The 22,784-nt window shown below is 38.2% G+C and overlaps 1 protein-coding gene across 1 annotated transcript; it reads left to right on the forward strand.

The window, feature by feature from the left end:
- Nucleotides 1–962: 962 nt before the first annotated feature.
- LOC114034143 (chromatin assembly factor 1 subunit B-like) lies at nt 963–21,302 on the forward strand (the record flags this gene model as incomplete). The annotated part of the gene is made up of 5 exons (XM_027849747.1): nt 963–1,095; nt 2,844–2,961; nt 3,314–3,417; nt 8,856–8,952; nt 21,218–21,302. Coding segments are annotated over 5 exons (537 nt in total), but the record flags the coding sequence as incomplete, so codon positions are not given.
- Nucleotides 21,303–22,784: the final 1,482 nt, after the last annotated feature.

Genomic DNA, 22,784 nt, shown 5'->3' on the forward strand with positions numbered 1-22,784 from the left:
TGTGTGTGTGTGTGTGTGTGTGTGTGTGTGTGTGTGTGTGTGTGTGTATAAGTCATTTGACCTCTCTGAGACTTAGTTCCCTCATCTCATCAAATCAGATATAAGAAAAGCTTTGGACAGTACCTGGCACATAGTAGGTGCTATATGTATACTTACTCCCTTCTCCCAACTTCATCTGTACAATGGGATTAATATAAACTGTGAGATCTGTTTCATGAGGTTGTGAGGATCAAGTGAAATGATGCTAACCATTTTACTTTTTTGGTCTGGGCCTGTGATTTTATTAATTGTAGGGACTTCTTCCCTCAAATCATCCACCTGCTCGGCAGCTTAGTCTTAAAGACCTTGAAGCACTGAGAGGTGAATACTTGCCCAGGGCCACACAGATATCATATATCACAGGTGGGACTTGAACACAGGACTTCCTGTCTCTGAGGCCAAATCTTCTTTACTGCCTCACACTGCCAATCATTATTATTATTATGTAACTAGTTAGAATTAGACTCTAGTTTGATTCCGTGGCTCTGTCAGTTAGTCTGAACCCCAGTTTCCTTATGAGGCCAGTGATGCTGACTCTCTCACAGTAGTGTTTTGAGGATTAAGGGATATAACATTTCTGAAAGTGCTTTTTAACCATAAATAATCTAATGGATCAATGATGTCTACCTCCAAGTTGTGCAGATTGCTACCTGCCCATCTTATCCAATCCTTGTTTTTCCCTGATTCAACAGAAGAACTCCACCTGTGGTGGATACAGAAGGAATTCTCATTCTTTTAACATTGCATGAATACACATGGAACATATGCTCTGTCTTTTTTTCCTTATCATACCTCATATAATAAAAACTTTTCTTATTTCAGAAGGCCTTTATTTTGCACTTAAAAAGGAAAATTGTTCTGTTTCTGATAGTTATTTGTTTCTGACATTGTTTATATTAATGATACTATTTTTTTGTAAACAGATCTGGAAAGTAGAAAAAGGACCAGATGGAAAAGCCATTGTAGAATTTTTGTCCAATCTTGCTCGCCATACCAAAGCAGTAAATGTTGTTCGGTTTTCTCCTAATGGTGAAATCTTAGCATCTGGGGGAGATGGTGAGTACTGTTACATTTAGAGTATAATTCTAGAAGCTATCTACCTCAAGCTTCAAGTAAAATTAGGAAATGTGAACTTTTGGCTTGGGAAATAGCTTTTTAAATTCAACAGTTCGATTTACCAAATATGACCTATATAATAGGTGCTTATGACCTTGTAGTAGATGATGGTCATAACAAAAATGAAAAATGACATAGTACTTCTCTTGAAGAAAGTTACAGTCTAATGAGGGAAGACAATATGTACTAGAGTCCTCTTGGTTCCTTGGAACTTTAAATTTTGATACAAGGTAGAATGTAATAGGCACACAGGGGAGAGCACTTTCATTTGTGCGGATCATGAAGAAGATGGCATCTGATCTAGGTCTTAAAAGCAAAAAGGAGGCATGGATCTGGTCTTTGTGAGTTCTTGGAAGTAGGAAGGTTTAGGATGAGATCAGTCAGCCAGTCAGTAAACATTTATTAAAAGCCTACTGTGTGCCAGGTACTAAACACTGGGGATACAGGTTTGGAAAGTTAAAATATGGTCCCTGCCTTCAAGGAGCTCACAGTCTAATAGAGGTAGACAACACATAAGGTTAGTGGAAAGCATGGCTGAAATATAAAGAACACAAAATGGAGTATTCTGGAATAAGACTGGAAAGGTTGATTGGCTCAAAATTGTAGATAGCATTAAATATCCTACCAGAGTGTTCATATAGTCAGTAGAGAACCACTGCCAGTTTTTTGAGCAGGACAATGACATGATTAAAAAAAATTTAAATTACAGTAAAAAAATGACCTAAGAAATGTTGTGAAAGCTAGATAGAAGATGGGTGAGACTGAAAGCAGGGAGATAAGTTAGGAGGTTATTACAGTAATTTAGGTGAGAACTAGTATGGCTATTATGAGGTTGAGTTTATGTAATAGCAGATAAGGGAGATATGGTATAAGTAAAAGTAATCAGACTTGGCATCTAATTGAATGCATGCATTTGAAGATGAGAGGAGTCAATGAAAACTGATGGGGTTTTAAGCCCATTTTGAACCTTCAGATCAGTCATGTGCTTGTCTTTTTCTGGACCATCAAAAGGCTGAAATTGATAGCTGAAAGGATCAGCTATATTTGATTGTGGCTCCTTTCTTCTGGTCTTGGAATGGGAAATAAATATTGATTCTGCTTGTTATTCTTTTGGAATCTATAGATATCCATTATAAACAGTGAGAAAGTGGTGAATACATAGTTTTATAATAAGATTTAAACTCCTTGTCTTGGCAAGATAGAAATGGTTTAATATCCTTATCCCTTGAGTTGACTTTTTTCTATTTAGAATTCCTCTTGATAACAGATAGACTGATTTGTGTTTTCTGTGTGTGCTTTCTAGGGATGAAGAGTTTGAAGGAAAATCGAAAGTATTTTTTATCTTCCAGTTCCACTAAAGTTTCTAAAGGCTGTTTCCAGCCTTTGTAATAATAATGTGTATATTGAGTAATTGAGGTGCCTAGAGTGCTGGGGTTGGAAATCAGAGACACTTAATTAAGTTCAAATCTTACCTCTGACATGACCGAAGCTGAGTCCCTTAACCTACGTGAGTCTCTGACAACCTTCCAGGAGTTTTACTGAGTCTAAGATTCTGCCTGTTTTGTAAAAGGCGTTCACATTCTGGGAGTTCTCCATGGTGATGTGAGCAGAGATCATTTCAGGAAACAGTAATGTTTTTGGAAATAGTCAACAAAATATGATCTGTAATCAAGATTAATACCCCATAGATGCTGCCATTTTGTTGTGGAAAGTTAATGATAACAAGGAGCCAGAACAAATTGCATTTCAGGATGAGGATGAGGCACAACTGAATAAGGAGAATTGGGCTGTCATTAAAACATTAAGGTAACTTACCATATATAACATATCTTTTTCACGTTTCTATTTCAACATAATACAAATTTTGGTAAATTTAAATTTGCTTTAAACATGAAATTTTTTTTAAAAAAATTAAAATGTTCTAATACAAAATTGAATTAAATTTTCTTGCTTTTTTAAAGTTACAAATTCTTTTTAATGTAGTTGACTGTAGCTGTATATGAATATATGGTCTCGAATCCAGTAGAATTTTGTTTAAAGAAATCTCATTCTAATATACTTTAAAAGCACAATAACTGTTTTAAAACAATTTACATTAAAAAAAAACATGCTGCTAAGATAATGTCTAATATCTTTCTGTCTCTACTTTGTATTTCAGAGGGCACTTAGAAGATGTGTATGATATTTGCTGGATGACTGATGGAAATTTAATGGCTTCTGCCTCTGTAGATAATACAGCTATCATATGGGATGTTGGTAAAGGTAACTAGTAATTTCTTTTGGCATTTTTATCTTTAGGAAACAGAGAATACCAAATAATTACATAAAGTTCATACTACAAGGGAGTTAAGAGCACTAAGCAAAAGAAAAAAAAAACCTTCAGTGGATTTACTTAGATGGTCAACTTTCCAGTGGTAGGGCTAAATAGTTTCACTACCTGAAGCTGGAAGTTGAGCTTGGCAGTAGGTAGTAGGTTGGCCTCATTGTTTGGGCACTAGAATGTTTGGTGAGATTGCCAAGAACCCTAAGTAAGGTCAGTGTTGAAGAGAATTCTTGGGTATCAAACAGGAGACATTTAAGGAATGGGTCTTCTTCCCTGACAGCGTGAGATCAGAAGAGTCTCATAGTGAAAACAGCTAGAAAAGTCCATCAGGAATTTCTTTACACCAAATCTCGACATGTGTGAATTTGACTTAGTGGTGTTGAAGAATTGATTCAATACTCTGCATTGTTCTTGTTTGGCTGAGGTATTCTTCATTTCTCATAGCTTCAAGGAAAAGAAAAACAGGCTGGAGACACACTAATAGATGCCATAACCAAATGTTTTGTTGAACTGGAAAAATCTGTGCAATTTAACAGTCTTTTGAACTGGGTTGGGAAGAGAAAAGATAAATTGGGGTATTATAGAGTTAGAAGACAGAAGAATAAGTTCATAGTGATTAGGTACAACTGAAACATTCTGGTAACAAGTAACATATTAATAGGATCTAATTATAGGAAGTTGAGCAGAAGCAAAGTTTCTTTTGGTAAAGATAGTTTCTAATGGTCCAGGGTGTCTGATGTATCCATAGTTCTTTGCAGTAATGTTCAAGATCTCTAGAAGCACAACAAAGTAAGACACATTGATTCCACACTAAGCTCAAGTTTGCCTAGTTATGAGTTTTTCTTCTGTTATGTAGAACAGAAAGCTCAAATATACCTCTTAAAACTAACCATCACACACCACTTTTTGTTCTCTTTGCTACTGTTGGTTACTCTCACCCATCTCTCTCTAGTCATACTAGTACCATATTTCTCTGAGGAGTGGCAGTGGTCAACCTCCTTTCAGGAAAGTTGATCTTTCTGGTGAATGGTACATTTGTGGAACCAGGTTCTATGAGTATTTTGTGCTTGGGACGTCACTGGATGGCTGCTTACTGGAGATTCTTGAACCTTCTCATCATCTACTTTTATCAGTAGACCTCTTCCCATCTACTGATATTCTATCTGGATACATTCCCCCAAAGTTAGGATGCTCCTCCCATTTCTTAATTTTCTCATCTTAGTGATACTTAACAACCAACTGCTGAATAACATACCCCCCCTACCAACTCCAGCTGCCTACTCCCTCATCTTCATCCGTCTTAACCCTGTATCCCACTCCAGACCTGCCTTCCAGGGTATCCTCCAGAACTCCTCATCTATAATTAACAAAAATCTTTTCATTTTAGACCTCTTCCTCTCTTGCTTCTCCCATCTTCTGTCATTCACTGAGACCTAGCTCTGCTTGGATGACACCACATCCCTGCTCATCCTTTCTACTACTGGTTGTACCTAAATACTTCTCAACTCATTGGTCCTGGAAGAGGAAGCCTTGGAAAGCTTCTTACCACCTTCAGACTTTCGCTCCACCATCTGTATTCAGCTACTTTTCCTCTTTTGAGACTCACTGTATACAAATTTATTGCCCAATCCAGATATTGGTGGCTATTATCTAGTGACCTCCATGACATCTTCCTTTCTGAATTAGTTCATTGCCTCATTCACAGTCTCCTTTGCCTTAACTCCTTTTATATTAGGATACTTCAGCATACATTTTAATGTTCCTTCAAATACCCTAACTTCCTATTTCTTCTAATTGAAAATGCTCTCTTCATAGATGCACATGATCTCTTAAATGTCAAATCTAATGTCCTTTTCTCAGTCTCCTCCATCTTGATCTCTCTGCAACTTTTGGCATTATGACTACTTTTTTCCCCTGGAAATTTTCTCCTCTTTGGGTTTTCTTGACACTTTTGTTCTCCTATCCATCTAACTGCCCCTTCTCAGTCTCCTTTGCTGGATCTTTACCCACGTCATGCTCACTGTCCTGTACTCTCTTCTCTTTTATTTTTTCAGTTGGTATTCTCAGCAACTCCCATGGATTCGATCATCATCTATGTGATGGCAATTCCCAGATCTATGCATCTAACCTTGGTCTGTGCCAGGCTCTGATCCCACATCACTAACTGGCTAGTGGGCATTTCAGACAGCCTGAGCTGTAGGTTTCTCACACTCAACATTTTCTTTTCCCTCTTCTCCTTCAGACCCATATATCTTCTGAATTCTTACTGTCAAGGGCACAGCCATCCACCCTGTCACTGTGGTTTGCACCTACTTTGTCTTCCTCAACTCCTCACTCTCACTCACCAGTTAGTTCTTGCTGCTTCTGTCTCCACAATATATTTGTATACATCCCTTTTTCTTCACTCACCACAGGTGGCTCAGGCTTTTGTTACTTCAGGACTAGAGTATTGTAATAGTCTCCTATTTGTCTTCCTGCTTCATCTTTCTCCACTCCACTCATCCTCCACACAGCTGCTAAAGTAATCTTCCTGAAAGGCAGATCTGGCCATGTTGTTCCCCTCCTCAGTAAACCTCAGGAACCTCTAGGATCAAAAAAAATCTTTGATTGTTATTAAAAGTTCTTCCCAGTCTCTCTCCTTATTTTCTTTCCAATATCCCCTTTCTCCTCTCCTAAACACACTCAGAAATCCAACTGTACTGGCCAGTTTCCTGTTCTGGACACATGATATGGCATTTCCTATCTCTGCCTTTCCCCCTTTACTTTCTGGAATTTTCTTCCCTCACCTGCACCTTTAACCTTCTCCAGAAGGCTTTTCCTTGTCCCCTAACTCCTAGTGGTTTCCACTCTAAGGTTTCTGTTCTAAGCCACCTTGTAACTACTGTACTTTGTATCTTTTGATCTGCATTGGTAGAGGAAATTCCCTTCTGTGAGCTACATATTCCAATGAAATGACAGGTCCAGAAGAATACCAAATAATTATTTTCATTTTAAAGCCAGCTGTAAGTATAATACAATTAACAATGTATGTCTTTGCTGATAATACTTAGATGACAGGATTCTTTCTGTCTAAATCCTACTAGGAAATTGACAGAGAAATACTTCATTTATTCAAAAAATTGCTTTTAGGACATTACCTCTTTCATATGTGAGACTTTTGATCACTGAAAGAGGAAGAAAATGAACTTTTGAGACACAAAAGGAGTTTTTTTAATAAAGAAAAAGAATTAAATTAACTTGGAAAGATATGAAGGGTTGGTATATGGAGAGTAATAGCAAAAGAGGCAGAAAAGGAACATTTGTTTATGGAAAACTGATAAAATTCTAGTGGGAAGAAACGGTTTTTCCATTAAAAGGACTGCTAGGAGGACCAAACAGAGAAAAGGATCTGTTTGAGGACAGAGAACTGACTGAGGCTACAGGGCATTGTAACTCATTCATTTGCACATAACTTTTCTTAGAGATTGAAAGTTTAAAGTCACAAAGTGGTAAATCAAGCAACTGTTTGGAGACTATGAGATAATTAAATAAGGATTCTTGGCTTCATAACTAATAGTTTTTCCTTTTAAAGGAAAGATGCGTTACTGAGCTCAGACTTGAGCCACTAAGTGTTGAAAAGCCCAGCAGCCGAACGGACAGACACGTAGGTAGAAGAAGCTGAGTGAGAAGACAAGTAGCAGGACAGTAGCAGACAAACAGGCTCCAGCAGTTGTACTTGGGAGCTCTTAACTTGAAACTCAGTTTCATTTTGGGGACTGGCTGAAGGCTAGGAGCCTTCGAATTGGAAGAGAGCTGAACTCTGCTGCAATTTCAGCCATTACCCTTTCTACATATTGAAAGGTGAAATTTCTCAGAAGCTTCTGGTTGATTTCTGCTGCTTCTCTCTGGCTGGAAGAAAAATAAGGGAGGAAGTCAGGTATTACAGTTTCTTTGCTATAAAAATAGGCTGAAGCTCATTGCACAAACCCGCATCTCGTTGAGTGAAGAGCTGGGAGGGCTTGTCTGCATTACTCAGAAAGCACAAATGAAGATATTGGCAGTTCACTAGCTTAAAGGAACTGTTTATTGTCATGATAGTGTAACTTCCAGCTAAAAGACCTTGTCACTACTTCATCAGTTCAAGAGGAGAACAGATTTACTCAGCAGTAGCAGCGAGGACCAGAAGGGGTGCAATCAGCAGAGAAACAGCTTCTTGTGATGCAGATTATTCATAAAGGGACCAAGGACGTCAAGGCCTGAAGCAGAATTCTCTGCTGTCCCAGGAACCTGTAATGGCCTCATCAATATGTCTCTTGAATAGTTTTTATAAATATGTGCCCACTGTCCCCCATAGATACTACACCCATTGTTAGGAGAATGTGGCCCAAGTTTATGAGTTAACTGTGATGTAGTTATTATTTCCGCGTTGCTTTATAAAATATTCATGGTGTATTGAATATTATTGATTTATCTCAATTATTAAGTAAATGTTTTATGTTTAGGATTTAATGATGTCATTATTATGATTTGTTTTATGTAAATGGGAAAAATACTGATGGAGATTCAAGACCTACAGTGACAAGTAGAGAGAGTATATCCCCCCACACCAGAGGTATCCGTAAGACCCTGAGTTTGAGGCATAGGCACATGGGAGTAGTCTTTCTCTGGGAACCCAGACTTGCTAGTATGAAGACAAGTTGGGATGGGTGAACCAGCCCAGAGAAAGAGACTGCCCATGCCCAGTTCCAGATACTACCTTGTGTGTATGTGTGTGTGTATGCAAAAGAGGGACATGGAGAAAAAAATCTATGCTAGGTATTCCACACATTTGTTACATGTAAATGAACCAAAATTACAAATTTGAGATATATCGGGTGTTTTTACTTACACGTGCCCACGTGCACACACACACACACACACACACACACACTTTCCTGATGTAACAATGGCAAAAGAATAGTAATCAATAATATGTGAGTTTATATGGCAACTGAATTCTATGTATAAATATAATTTCATCTAAAGATATTTAGGGGGGTAGGTGGCACAGTGGATAGAGCTCTAGCCTTGGAGTCAGGACACTTAATTAGCTGTGTGACCATAGGCAAATCACTTAACCCTGTTGCCTCACCAAAAAGCAAAAAATAATAATAATAATAATAAGCAAGGCATGATCTCTACCCTCAGAAGTCTTTCGTTCTAATTGGAGAAAAAAATATAAACACAAGAAATTAAGTAATACAAGACATAAATGACAGTTCAGTAACAATGTAACAAATATTACCGCCAGAAGAACATGGTTAGTTTCCAAATGAACACTGCAAAGTGAAAATTACTCAGTAGTTTATGTCATTTGAACTTGAGTAGAGGTTATATATTATTTTGTGTGCTTTTCTAGGACAGAAAGTTTCCATATTTAATGAGCACAAGAGTTATGTACAAGGAGTTACCTGGGATCCCTTGGGTCAATATATTGCTACTCTGAGCTGTGACAGGTGAGTTGGGGCTTTAGCAGCCATCTTCTTCTGCACTTTATTGAAATTGTTTGTAGTGACATTTAATGTTGGTTATTTTTTAGTGAAGGTTGTATGCCATATAATTGGGTTTTAATATCACTATTTTAATCATTACTAATCTTTTATAGCTTTAATGCTTTTACCATACTTCTTTCTCTTATTTTAGATTTTTCTGAATAATCAGATGTCAACATTTTCCTCTGGTAGAACAAAAATTCATTCTAAAATATCTACTAGAGGACGTTGTACATAGTAGGTGCTCAGTAAATATTTGTTGAATGATTTAAGCAGGTGTAGCTTCCTAACTTTCTTTAAATACTTTTGAACATTATGGTAAGGGGCATTTTAAAATATAGCGTTATAAAATAGAGTCTCTTGGAGCAATTCTAAACATTTTACTTTTTTTTTTTTTTAGTATTTAGTCGACTTATGATTTCATTGCTTTGTATACTCCTTCCACTGATAAAGATCGGAATCCACTTATGCCTTCTCCCCCTATTCATATCCTCCTATAAATAATCTGGAAGTGTAGCCTCCAGACTTTGGGAATCTTCCTGTAGATCTTTTGACATTTTTTGGATATCAGTGATATTTGTGGATTCTTCATTGATTAGAAACGTAATACTTATAATTAATGACAAACATGCAAAATAAGGATAGAAATCTTACATAAAACTTTTAGCATATAACAAAGAACAATCACACAGGGTAATGAACAACAAACAAATAATATTTTTTCTGTTTGGCCCCTTTCAAGTCAACCTAAAGTCCTTGTAATGATCAAATGAGATTATAGTTGTAAAATGTTTAATACAATGCTGGGCATATTGTAAGTGCTAGATAAAAGATGACTACTACTACTGCTACTTCTATGTTTTTGTTTGTTTAATATAGTTGTCAGTGAATATATTATTCTAGTCCTATATTTCTTCTTTTTTAGCACCTCATACAAGTTCTTCCATATTTACTTCTATGTTTTACATTTCTGTTTCTTATGTTATATAACAGTAACATTAATATAACATTAACAATATGCCACTAATATTATGTAACATTAATATACCAGAGCTTATTTAACCATCTTCCAGTTTTTAGATGTGTTGGCTAATTCCAATTTTTTACTTTTTTTTATGTAAAAACACCCTTCATATTTTAAAGTATTCCAACTAAATCAGCTTTGAATATTTTTATAAAACTAGGTCCATATTTCCCTAATATATTGTATTTTAAAGATAAAGTTCAATAAAGGAATCATTGAATCGAAAGATATGTGATATATTGTATGTTGCCTTGTTATTCTCCAAAATGTTAATACCAGCTGACCATCTCCTCTATATAATGCCTGTTTTTTTTTTTCAGTTCTGCAGACATTGAATTTTATCACTTTTTGCTAATTTTGCCATTTTTAGTGACCTTAATGGATATTAAATCCACCCCTCTTATTTTTTAAATGCAAAAATGGAGTTCCAAGGAGATTAAGTGACACCCAGGATAATACATCAAATTTAGAGTTTAAGGTGGAATTTGAACAAAGGTCTTCTGACTCCAAGTCCAGTGCTCTATCCACTATGGGCCACTAGCTCTCATATGTATCTTCTCACATTTTTCTGAATTTTTCATATTTGTCTTCTCTTGTTGCACTGTAATATTATGATATATAAATATACCACCTTTTTTCAATCATTCCTCAATTGATAGGCACCCATTTTCTGTCCATTTCTTTGCTGCCACAGAGTGTTGCTATGAATGTTTTGGTATATATATATATTTGGTATTTATTTTTCTCTTTGATCTCCTTAGTATGTATAACTAGTACTGGGATTGCTGAGTCAAGGGATATAAACAGTTTAATTAATTTCTTGCTTAATTCCAAATTGATACTTGGTATGATTAGGCCAATTCAAAGTTCCACAAATAATGTGTTTCTGTTCACCCCCCTTTTTTATTTTCTTTACTCCCCCATGATTTAAAAAGAGTGATTTTTATCAAATATCTACCTCTGATATATTGTTGTTGTTCAGTTGTTTTTCTGTCATGTCTGACACTTCGTGATCCCATTTAGGATTTTCTTGGCAAAGATATTGCAAATACTTGCCATTTCCTCATTTTACAGGGGAGGGAATTAAGGCAAACAGGGTTAAGTGACTTGCCCAGTATCACACAGCCAGTAAGTGTCTGAGGCCTGATTTGAACTTAGGAAGATGACTTCCAAGGCCAGTGCTCTATCCATTGAGCCACATACCAGCACTTCTGATATGTATTTGGTTCTATTTTTATGGTTTCTATTCTGTTCTGTTAATCTATATATCCTTTCTCCAGCACCAGACAGTTTTTACTGTTATTTTCATGGTACAACTGGTAGGACAAATTCTTAACTGTTTTTTTTCCTTCATAATTCTTTATATTCTTACTTGTCAAATAATTCTTCATATAAATTTTGTTATGTTTTTGTCTGATTCAGTGAAATACTCTACTGGGACTTTGGCACAAATTTAATGTCTAGATATTAGTTTGCAAAGTACCAATATCTTCACTACCTTTGCTGTACCTTTGGGTGTGCTGGTAAATGTTTAACAACTGACTGGGGGTGGTGGGGGTGGTGATGTATGTATGACACACTTTTAAGTTTAATCTGCATTCATTAACGTATTCTCCATCATTTTCTTAAGTCTAGACAATCAACAAAACAATAAACCGATCCCTGATTTTATAGCATTTGCTGATTTTTGAGGTTTAAATGCTCACACTGAAAATTTAATAATTAGCTTTCCCTCAAATCCTTTTTCCCCTCCTACCCTTCTATTACTGCAAGAGAAACACCATCCTCCCATCCTTCAAAATCACAACCTAGATGTCATACTGAACTTCTCACTATCTCTCACCACCCATATCTAATCTGTTGCCAAGGCTTATTGAGATCACCTTTATAGTATCTCTGGAATAGCATCCTCTAACACTAATACCACTCTGACATGGACCTTTATCACCTCATGCCTGGATTATTGCAATACCCTGCTGTTGGGTTTGCCTGCCTCAAATCTCTCCCCACTCTAATCAGTCTTCTATTCAGCCACTAAAATGATTTTCCTAAAGCACAGGTCTGACCATGTCATTCCCCTCATGCCTGTAATCCCTGCAGCTGGTGGAGGCAGAGACTGATGGAATACCTTGAGTTCCAGAGTTCTGAGCTGCAGTAGGGCTAGAACAGCTCTGATAAACATCCTAAGTCTGGAATAAACATGGTGAACCACCAGGGTTGCCTAAAAGGGAATGACTCAGTCCCTGTCAGAAAAATGTAGCAGGTTAAAACTTCCATGCTAATCGTTATTGGGATTGGGCCCTTAAAAACCACTACACTTCCAATTTGGGCAAGATAGGAAGACCCACTTCTTCCCCTCCCTTCTCCCTGACTCCCAATGCCTTGAAATCAGAAGAAAATTTTTCACACAGATGAAAGAGGCAGTGATTATGGAGGTGGGGACTAATAGGCTAAGAGTGGAAGATATGATCTCGGACCTACACGTTTCTCTAGAGAATATGTTAAGCCCTGCCTATAAAAGCTGTAATCAGGGAAAACCGTATCAGAGGTGATTATGAGGGTGAACTGGAGCATGTTGGGCTTGCCCTTTTGCTATTCCTCTTTTCTTCTCTCTGCTCCTCAGCCCTCTTCCTCCCCTTGTCCCTACTGCCCACCACCACTAGTTCTTTGGAAGTGACTTTATCTACTGATGGAGTCAGAGGGTGGGAGGATTTTAATACTTAGGAACTTGGGTGTGTGGAAAGGAAAGAGACAAGCATTTTTTTTTTTAGTTTTTTTTTTTTTAACATGTGTTTTTAAAACTTTGGGTTACAAGTTTTCTCCCTTCCTCCCTCCCCACCCACCCTCATTGAAAAGGCAAGCAACTCGGTACAGGATATAGATGTGTAGTTATGCAAAACACTTCCATAGTAGTCATGTTGTGAAAAACTAAGCATATTTCCCTTCATCCTATCCTACCCTCCATTTATTCTATTCTCTTTTTTGACTCTGTCCTTCCTCAGAAGTATTTGCTTCTGATTATCCCCTTCCCCAATCTGCCCTCCCCTCTATCATCCCCCTGCTCTCTTGTCCTCTTTCCCCCTTATTTTCCTGAAGGGTAAGATAGATTTCCATACCTAATTGTGTATGTTATTCCCTCCTTAAGCCAAATCCTGTGAGAATAAGATTCACTCATTCCCTCTCACCTTTCCCCATTTCCCCTCCACTGTAAAAGCCTTTTCTTGTCTGTGAGATAATTTACCCCATTCTATCTCTCCCTTTCTCCTTTTCCCAGTATAATCCTCTCTCACCCCTTAATTTTATTTTCCAGATATCACCCCTTCATCTTTAACTCACCCTGTACCCTCCGTCTATCCATCCATCTATCTATCTAATCTATCTATATACATACATATAATTTTTTTCCCTCCCACTATCCTAATACTGACAAAGGACTCATGAGTTACAAATATCATCTTTCCATGCAAGAATGTAAACAGTTCAACCTTAATAAGTTTCTCATGATTTCTCTTTCCTGTTTACCTCTTCATGTTTCACTTGAGTCTTGTATTTGAAAGTCAAATTTTCTATTCAGCTCTGGCCTTTTCATCAAGAATGCTTGAAAGTCCCCTATTTCACTGAATGACCATTTTTTCCCTAAAGGATTATACTCAGTTTTGCTGGGTAGGTGATTCTTGGTTGTAATCCTATCTCCTTTGCCCTCTAGAATATTATATTCCATGCCCTCCAGTCCCTTAATATAGAAGCTGCTAAATCTTGTGTTTCCACAATACTTGAATTGTTTCTTTCTTGTTGCTTGCAATATTTTCTCCTTGACCTGGGAATTCTGGAATTTGGATACAATATTCCTAGGAGTTTTCCTTTGGGGATCACTTTCAGGAGGTGGTGGGTGGATTCTTTCAATTTCTATTTTGCCCTCTCGTTCTAAAATATCAGGGCAGTTTTCCTTGGTAATTTCTTGAAAGATGATGTCTAGGCTTTTTTTTTTTTAATCATGGCTTTCAGATAGTCCAATAATTTTTAAATTCTTTCTCCTGGCCCTATTTTCCAGGTCAGTTGTCTTTCCAATGAGATATTTCACATTCTCTTCTATTTTTTTCATTCTTTTGGATTAGTTTTACAGTGTCTTGATTTCTCATAAAGTCACTAGCTTCCAATTGCTCCATTCTAATTTTTAAGGAAGTGTTTTCTTCAGTAAACTTTTGGACTTCCTTTTCCATTTGGCCAGTTTTCCTTTTTAGGGCATTCTTCTCCTCATTGGCTTTTTGGACCTCTTTTGCCATTTGGGTTAGGCTGTTTTTTAAGGTGTTATTTTCTTCAGTAATTTTTTGGGTCTCCTTTAGCAAGCCGTTGATTTGCTTTTCATGATTTTCTTGCATCACTCCAGTTTTTCCTCTACTTCTCTTACTGGCTTCTCAAAATCCTTTTTGAACTCTTCCATGGCCTGGAACCAATTCATATTTTTCTTGGAGGCTTTGGATGTAGGAGCTTTGGCTTTCTTGTCTTCTTCTGGTTGTATGTTTTGATCTTCTTTGTCACCAAAATAAGATAGTATAGTCTGACTCTTTTTGCGCTGCTTGCTCATGATCCCAGCCAATTACTTGAGTTATAAACTCTTTGTTAAGATAGGGGTCTGCTTCTAGTGTGGAGAATGTACTGTCCCAAGCTTCAGGGGTTTTGTGCAGCTGCTTTCAGAGATACTTCTAGGGACTTGTAAATTTTCAGTTCTTCCAAGGTGCTATTATCAAGGGCAAAGTGTTTACTTCTTTCCTGGCCTGTACTCTGGTCTATGAGTGACCACAAGCACTCTTTTCTGTCTTGGAACTGTGAGGAGGATTTCCTCTCCACTGCCACTACAAGCTCCACCGTGCCAGCGCTCCTCCTTGCCCCAGGACCACCACCCAGAACTGTGACCCAGATCCAAGCATGGGCAAAGCAAAAGAATCCTGCACCAGCAGAGAGATCCCTGCAATCCCCCTCTGATCAGCCACTCAATTTCCCCTCAGTCTGTGGATTGGAAGCTCAGGAGGCAGGCGCCACTCCAGGGCCAAGTTCGGGGAATGGGGCTGGGACCCTGCGATTCTCTCTCACCACCACAGAAACAGACTTTTCCCATTGACCTTCTAAGTTGTTTTCAGTATTCCTGGGTTGAGAAGTCTGGAAACCTCCAGAGCTGCCTGCGATTCAGTCCTCTGAGGCCTGCTCCATATTCACTGAGTTCTGCCTTGCCTGCGCACCCATGCCAAACTGCATTCTTCTCCCAGCCCAGTGTGATATACCTTTCCGATCAACCATCTAGGTTGTCTTGGGCTGGAAATTTGTTTCACTTTGTCTTTTTGTGGGTTCTGTTGCTTTAGAATTTGTTTAGAGCCATTTTTTATAGGTATTTGGAGGGATTTGGGGGAGAACTCAAGCAAGTCACTGCTTTTATTCTGCCATCTTGCCCCCCCCCGCCAACAAGCATTTCTTAAATGACTACTATCTGCACTGTGCTAAGTGCTTTATAAATATTATCTCATTTGGTCTTCACAGTAACCTTGTGGTGTTACCACCATTTTACAGTTGAGGAAACTGAGGCAAACAGAGGTTAAGTGACCTGCCCAGGTTTACATAGCTAGTGGGTTTCTGAGGCTAGATTTGAACTCAGGCCTACCTGAATCTAGGTCCAATGCTATATCTACCAGCAATGAATTCTTAGAACAATAGCTAATGATGATATATTCTAATGGGGGCAATTTGTATTATCTGTCAAATTGTAAAGAGTTCCATTTATTGGGAGAGGGAACTTATGATGTGCTTTTGCAAAACTGATTGAATATAAACTTCAGATGGGGATTGCCCCTTGTCCATTTTCAGATGGGTAAACTGTGGAGTTCTTTATGCTCAACCTCATAAAGATGAATTCCCTCTTTAGATATTCCTCAGGGGAGGTAAGCAAAGGAGAGAGGGAGATTTTTTTTTTTAAATTTGGGTTTGGTGATTGGATTTATGGGTTTATTCTCCTTCCCCAATATTCTTCCACTGCTTCAGATGGTCCTCTGGATGGTCCTCATTTACTGAGCTGCCTGTTTTTTCTTTTGAAAAAAAAAAATAGGTTATAGCCTTGGAAGACCTAAAGTGGACCCAGTTCTTGAGGAATAAATATTATATTGCTTGGCTTACTGATGGTTCTGCCTAATATGTATGTATGTATGTATGTACATATATATAAACACTTATATATTACATATAATATATATTAAGTTGATAGATTACATATACCAAAGTAAAAACTTTTTGTGTATTCGTGTGTGTATATATGCATATATATATACATATATATATATATTTGTAAATATACACATTCAAGTTTTAACTACCCAATAATGTTAAAAAGCAACAGACTTCCCAATAATTTCACCCTTTACTGTGGTAAACTTTTTCTGGGAAGAGGCTATCCAAACTATCCTGGGGGAAAAGAAAACCTCTGTGTGTGTGTGTGTGTGTGTGTGTGTGTGTGTGTGTGTGCGCATGTGGGTGTGTGTTTATGACAAATTGGAATTCACATGGGGAAAAAGAGAATCCTATAGCTGACTTGTTGATAATTTTTAGTCCTGTTTGAAGTTGAAGCTTTAGTCTGAATACAATCCCCATAGAAGAAGGACTTCTCAGTAGACTTCTAAAGTACCCAAAATTTGATACCATCCCTGATGGGTCTTCTAGAGAGGAAGAGGTTTTGTCTCATAGGCCAGAGCATACTGACTAGGTACTGGGCCAGTCCTAGTACCAACTCAGGCCCTGTGACAGGTTGCATGCGGGAAGACCCATGCTCTTAGCTATCTTGATACAGGTGATCCAGACTTGTGGTGGTGACCAATAATAATGTCAGAGGTGTCATTTATTTGGTGGATCTGATGCTAATGATACTGCTCCTGCTTATCATAATTGTTTTTAACTCAGAAGACTTATGAACTATGATTTAAGGAGTTGCTTTATATTATTATTTGTATTAAATTCCTTCAGTTGCTAGAGTTTTTTCAAGATTGTTTTAATAGTAGATGATCACTTAGAAATTTTTTACACCTTGCCACCAAGGGGTGAGATGTGGTAGGAGCTCTGTTTGTTTCATGAGGGTGGCAAGTGTGTCACTAAGCAGGTTCACCCAGGCTACTGGCTGATGAAGGTCGGATCACTTCCATGCTCCTTGCCCCTCCTGAGCTCTTTTTCCTCCATGCCCTTATGCCTTTGTTCCCTTGCTTTCCTTTCCATTTTGGCAGCCTTGATCATCACCCTAAATTCTGGCTAGTGGCAGGTGACTGTTATACTGAACTGGTCAATCAACCAATTAACAAGCAGTTATTAAGTATTTCTATGTGCCAGGAATTGTATAAAGCACGGAGTATACAAAGAAAGGCAAAAAAAAGGTCAGTATTCTCAAGGAGTTTACATTGTAGTTGGGGGATTAGTGTGTAAATTAATAAACCTATAAACAATAGCTTGAAAGTAACTATAGGGTGGAAGGCATTAGCAGATGAGGAAAAGCCTGCAATAGAAGGCGGCATTGGAACTAAGTCTTAAAGGAAGCCAGGTATTGTAAGAGGTGGAGGTAAGGAGGCAGAACATACTAGGCATGGGGAAAGCCAGAAAAAAAGACAAAAAGAATTGATGGAATGTCAGTTATGAGGAGTCACAGGTAGGCTAGTATGACTGTATTGTAGATGGAGGAGGGAGTAAAGTGAAAGAAAATTGGAAAGGTGGGAGGGAGTCAGGTAGTGAAGAACACTGAGTGGCAAACAAAGGACATTCTTTATATTTGATCCTGGAGGTAATAGGGAGCCATTAAAATTTATTGATTGGGGAAGGGAGTTACATGGTTAGACTTCATCTTTGGGAAAATAAATTTGGGAACTGTTTGGAGGATTGATTAGAGGAGGGAGAGACTTGAAAAGAGACTATTTAGAAGGTTTGTGGTTTTTTGTCCTTCGTTCTCAAAGAGGGCCATGACATCAGGAAGATGATGGTAGACAGTGGTACAATGGAGAGTGTGCTGGACCTGAGGTAAGGAAGACTCATCTTTCTGGGTTCAAATCTGGCCTCACTTACTAGCTGTGTGACCCTGGGCAAGTCACTTATTTAGATGGCTAGTGTAGTATTCTAGGCAAGAAGTATTGAGGGCCAATACCAAGGTCGTGAGTTTGTAAGTAGAGAGAAGGAAGAGGATATGTGCTGAATTTATTGTTAAGGTAGAAAAGAGAAGTTTTGGTAACTATTTGGATATGTGGAATAACTGAAAACAAGGAGATGAAGATGACATTATGTTTATGAGCTTGAGGAATGATGATGTCCTTGACAGTAACAGGGAAATTTGGAAGAGAGGAGGGTGTTGGAGGAGTTCTGTTTTGAACATGTTAGTTTGAGATGCTTATGGGGCATCAGATTTGAAATGTCTAATGCTCAGTTGATGATGTAAGACTGGAGCTTAGGAGAAAGACTAGAATTGTATATATAGATGTGTAAATCTTTGTCTAAAAGTAAGTGAACCCGTGGGAGCTGATGAGATCATGAAAAGAGAGAATATAGGAAAAAGTGATAAAGGTCCAGGACAGAGCTCTAGGGAACATCCATATTTAGGGGGCATGATGTGGTTGAATATCTAGCTGAGAAGGAGCAGTCAAGTTGGAATAGGACTACAGGGGAACAGTGTCTCAAAAATCTAGAGAGGAAAAAGGATCCAGGAGGAGAAGGTCAAGTTAATGAGATAAGCATTTATTAAGTGCCTGCTGTGTCCCTGGCACTGTGCTAAGCATGAGAGATATAAAGAAAGGCAAAAAAGAAACCAGTTCCTGCTCTCAAGGAACTCGATCTACTTTTAACGGTATGCAACAGCTGTGTACAAACAAGATCAGTGCAGGATAAGTTAGAGATAATCTCAGAGGGAAGGCACTAAGATTGAAGAGGATTAGGAGAGGCTTTTTCTAGAAGGCTGGACTTTAGCTGAGATGTGAAGGAAGCTAGGAGGTAGAGATGAGGAAAGATAATGTTCCATTTATGGGGGACAGATAGTAAAAATGCCCAGAGCTCGGAGGAAGTGTCTTCTGTGAGGAACAGCAGGGAGGCCCGTGTCACTTGATCATAGAATACATGGAGGGGAGTAAGGTAGATGAAGAGTATAGGAGGGGCCCAGATTATGAAAAACTTTAAAAGCCAAACAGATGTTTGATCCTGGAGATAATAGGGAGACAGTGGAATTTATTGAATAGCTTATCAACAGTGTCAGATGTTTCAGAGAGGTCAAAGAGGATGAGGATTGATTAAAAAGATCATTGGCAGCTTTGGAGAGAGCAGTTTCGAATTGAATGATGAGGTCGGAAGCCAAGATTGCAAAGGGTTTAGAAGAGAGTAGAAGAACACTGTCTACAGTCGTTCCTCGACATTTGTTGGGGTTAGGGGTGCAGGGTGTGAAAAATGCAAAGGTAGAAAACAGTGACTGAATCTAGGCCCCACCCCAAACTTTCATTTTTAATAATTCTGATCTTATTTATTTAACACAAAAAAAAGTACCACTGCGCCCATAAAAAAGTTGCTATTTCTATGCAAAAGAGATTAGTATCTCACACACTAACCACAGTTGTAGCTGCAGCAGCTGCTTCACAGATTTCCTTCTCTTATGAAAAGTGCAAGATACAGTGATTACTGAGGAAGAAAACCACATGACTGAGTCTGGATGGTAGAGAGACGACGAGGAGGTGTTTTCAAAGAGAGTACACAGCCCACAGTTCTTTAGCACGTTGAAACGTTTAGCAAAATTTAACTGCTATGAACAGCAACAGATAAGTTGCTTTTCCTATGAGGTAATTTCATATTTTCTGCTATTTTTTCAGTCTTTTGACTTTTATTATTTCTTGAGGTTTCATGGGATTATTAACTTCCTTTGGCCAGTTCGAATTTTCAGAGTTATTTTCTTCAGTAAGATTTTTGCCTCTTTTTCTAAACTGTTAATTTTCTCTTTATATCTTTTCACCTAGCTCTTACCTTTTTCCCATTCTTTCTCCTACTTCTTTCAGTTGGTTTTTAAAGATCATTTTTTTAGCTGCTTCAAATCTTGTTTTAACTCTTTTCAAAGAGTTAGTTTCTTCAGTAAGATTTTTGTCTCCTTTTTCAAACTTAATTTTTTCTTTATATCTTTTCCCCTAGCTCTTACCTTTTCCCCATTCTTTCTCCTACTTCTTTCAGTTGGTTTTTAAAAATCATTTTTTAGTTGCTTCAAATTTTGTTTTAACTCTTCTGGTAATTCTTGTTGGACTTTTGTTCACGCTGCATTTTCTTCAGGGCTTTACGTGTAGATGTTTTCAAGTTATTCTATCCTTCTTTGTTTGTTTTGAGCAACTTTGTCACCCTAATGGCTCTCTATGGATGTTGTTCATTTTTCTACTTCTTGACTTTGGACTTTATGTTAGTGTTAGTTTTTTACACTTTATGGTGGGGAGGGTAAGGTTAAGCTTGACCTTTTTGTCCTGTCTTTCTACTGCTCTTATCATTCAGACTGGGAGTCTGCAAACTTTCAGTGCTCCCCAAATGGTTTGGTCCGAGGGAAGTTTGTTTACCATCCTCCGGGTTTGAGTTCTTCAAGTTCCTTACTCAGGTTTGGGTCTTTTGGTTTGTTTCTGGTTTGGAGTTGGGCTCTACAGATTCAGAGTGACTGAGCTGCCAGCTCCCCTTTGTTCTGAGATGCTGTGCGCTGCTCCTGGGACCAGAGCCACACAGCTATCACTGACTCTCATAACTACTCTCTTTTTGCCTGGATCTGTGACCCAGCACTGGGTGGTGGTGACAGAGCTGCCAGATGGCACCATTCCTGCACCCAGTGCTTGCTCAGGGATCCCCCAGGATCTCTCTCTGGGGCCCTGTCTCTTCCTTCTCTGGGTGTTTGAATGGGACTGCTGCCACAGCCACATCCTTCTGGCCAGACCCTCTACCTAGAGTTCACAGACCTCTCTGTTCATTTCCCTAAGCCTCCCTGGGCTGGAAAAATGATTCGCTGTGACTTCTTTTTGACTTTCCTGATCAGAATTCAGTCTGGTACATTTGTAAGATCTTTTTCAAGATCTTTGTCAGGGAAAGCTAGACTCTAACTCTTTCATCTTAATGCTTTTAAATTATTTTTAATGCAGTAAGACATGGTTCATTTGCAAGAACAAGCAAAGCTAATACCTGTCTCTTGTTTAGGGTGTTGCGGGTATACAGCACACAGAAGAAGCGTGTTGCCTTCAACGTTACAAAGATGCTGTCTGGGGTGGGAGCTGAAGGCGAGGTAATTATCTTTTTAATTTCCATTTTGATATTTTATATAAGTTATGTTTTGGAACTTAGGTAGCTCTAGGAAGGTTTCTTTCTGGATTGCATTAGATTCAGAAATATGACATCTGAGTTCTAATAATATTTTGTCTCTGATTTTTGGCCAGATTAAAGGGAAAACTTTTACAACATAGGCATAGCCAAGCTTCTGCTCTTAAGATCCTAGAATTAGAAGAGACTGTTTATAAGATTTAGAGGCCGTGTAGCATAATTCCCCCTCCTCCCTTTTTTTTTTTTTGGCAGCTTTTTTATACCTTTTTTTATGGAAACTTGCATAGGTACCAGCAGATGAGGACAAAAACTTGTGGTTTTTTGACTTTTTATCCAGCATTCTTTTTGTTTTATCACATCATTCAACACAGGGAAATTTTTGTGACTCTTATGGTTCATTATTATAGCCTAGGTAGTTCCTGGAGAGAAAAGTAGAGTATGGACTCTGCTATCTAACTCCGAGATGAAGCAATTTGGACGAAGTCATAGCGGTAGTTTCTGCCTTATCATATGGCCAATGTTTTCTCCAGTATAAGGATATCTTTTTCCCAACACCTAAGTTGCCCTCAAGATACTGTTCCTTACTTTTCTTAACCATTGTCTGCTCAATGAATGTCTACTAACGTAAAACTAAATGATTCACCCTGCCATAAGAAGGGAGTGTGTCAGCAATTTTTAAAGTACCCAGTGACTTTTATCTTTATCCTCATGCTTTGTCATCCCTTTTTTTGGGGGGTGGGGGTGGAGGTTTACCTACAGAGAGGAGGCCCTTAGAATTGACAAGAGTATATACTGTCCCAAAGCATCTCTCAGCACTGAAAATCTCACTGTTATTGAAATGTTATTTAACTCAAATTTAACACCTTGGTCCAACACTGTTGCAGCTCTTATCTAAATTAGAAAAGGTTTGCCATCCTAATTTTTCCCGTTTCAGTGATCCTTCTAGCATTTCCTTGGAGCAGACAACCCATTTACTAAAAATAATAACAAGGACTAAGGACTCCCAAAAGTTCCCGAAATCCTGTGCCTTCAAGAGGTTGAGTCATTGGCTGGGTTTTAAGACATCAGTTCAATTCAGCAAACATACTCAAGCCTTCAAAACCACCATTCACTATGAAGGAAGAGCCAATGTTGAAACACTTTTCAAAATTTAAAAAATGCTAGAATTTTGTTTATCTGTTTTGACTGGACCTATGTTTTCATCAATGTAGGCGGTTCCTGCTGAGGTGCTTCCTGTATCCATGTGGATCAGCACCTTCTTTACAAATGACAGTTTTAGAGTTTTCTGAGTTTCCTGAGAGATGGGTTATTTGCCCAAATTCATGTAGCTAGTCTCTGTCACAAGTAGGACTTGAATTCAGGATTTTTATCTTTGAGGCCAACACTATGCCACACTGCCTTTTTTTTTTTTAAAGTTTTTTTTTTAAATTATTGAGCGTTAATTTCC

The sequence above is a fragment of the Vombatus ursinus genome, unplaced genomic scaffold (assembly GCF_900497805.2).
Source record: "Vombatus ursinus unplaced genomic scaffold, bare-nosed wombat genome assembly UNPS02008254.1, whole genome shotgun sequence".
Classification (NCBI taxonomy): Eukaryota; Metazoa; Chordata; class Mammalia; order Diprotodontia; family Vombatidae; genus Vombatus; species Vombatus ursinus.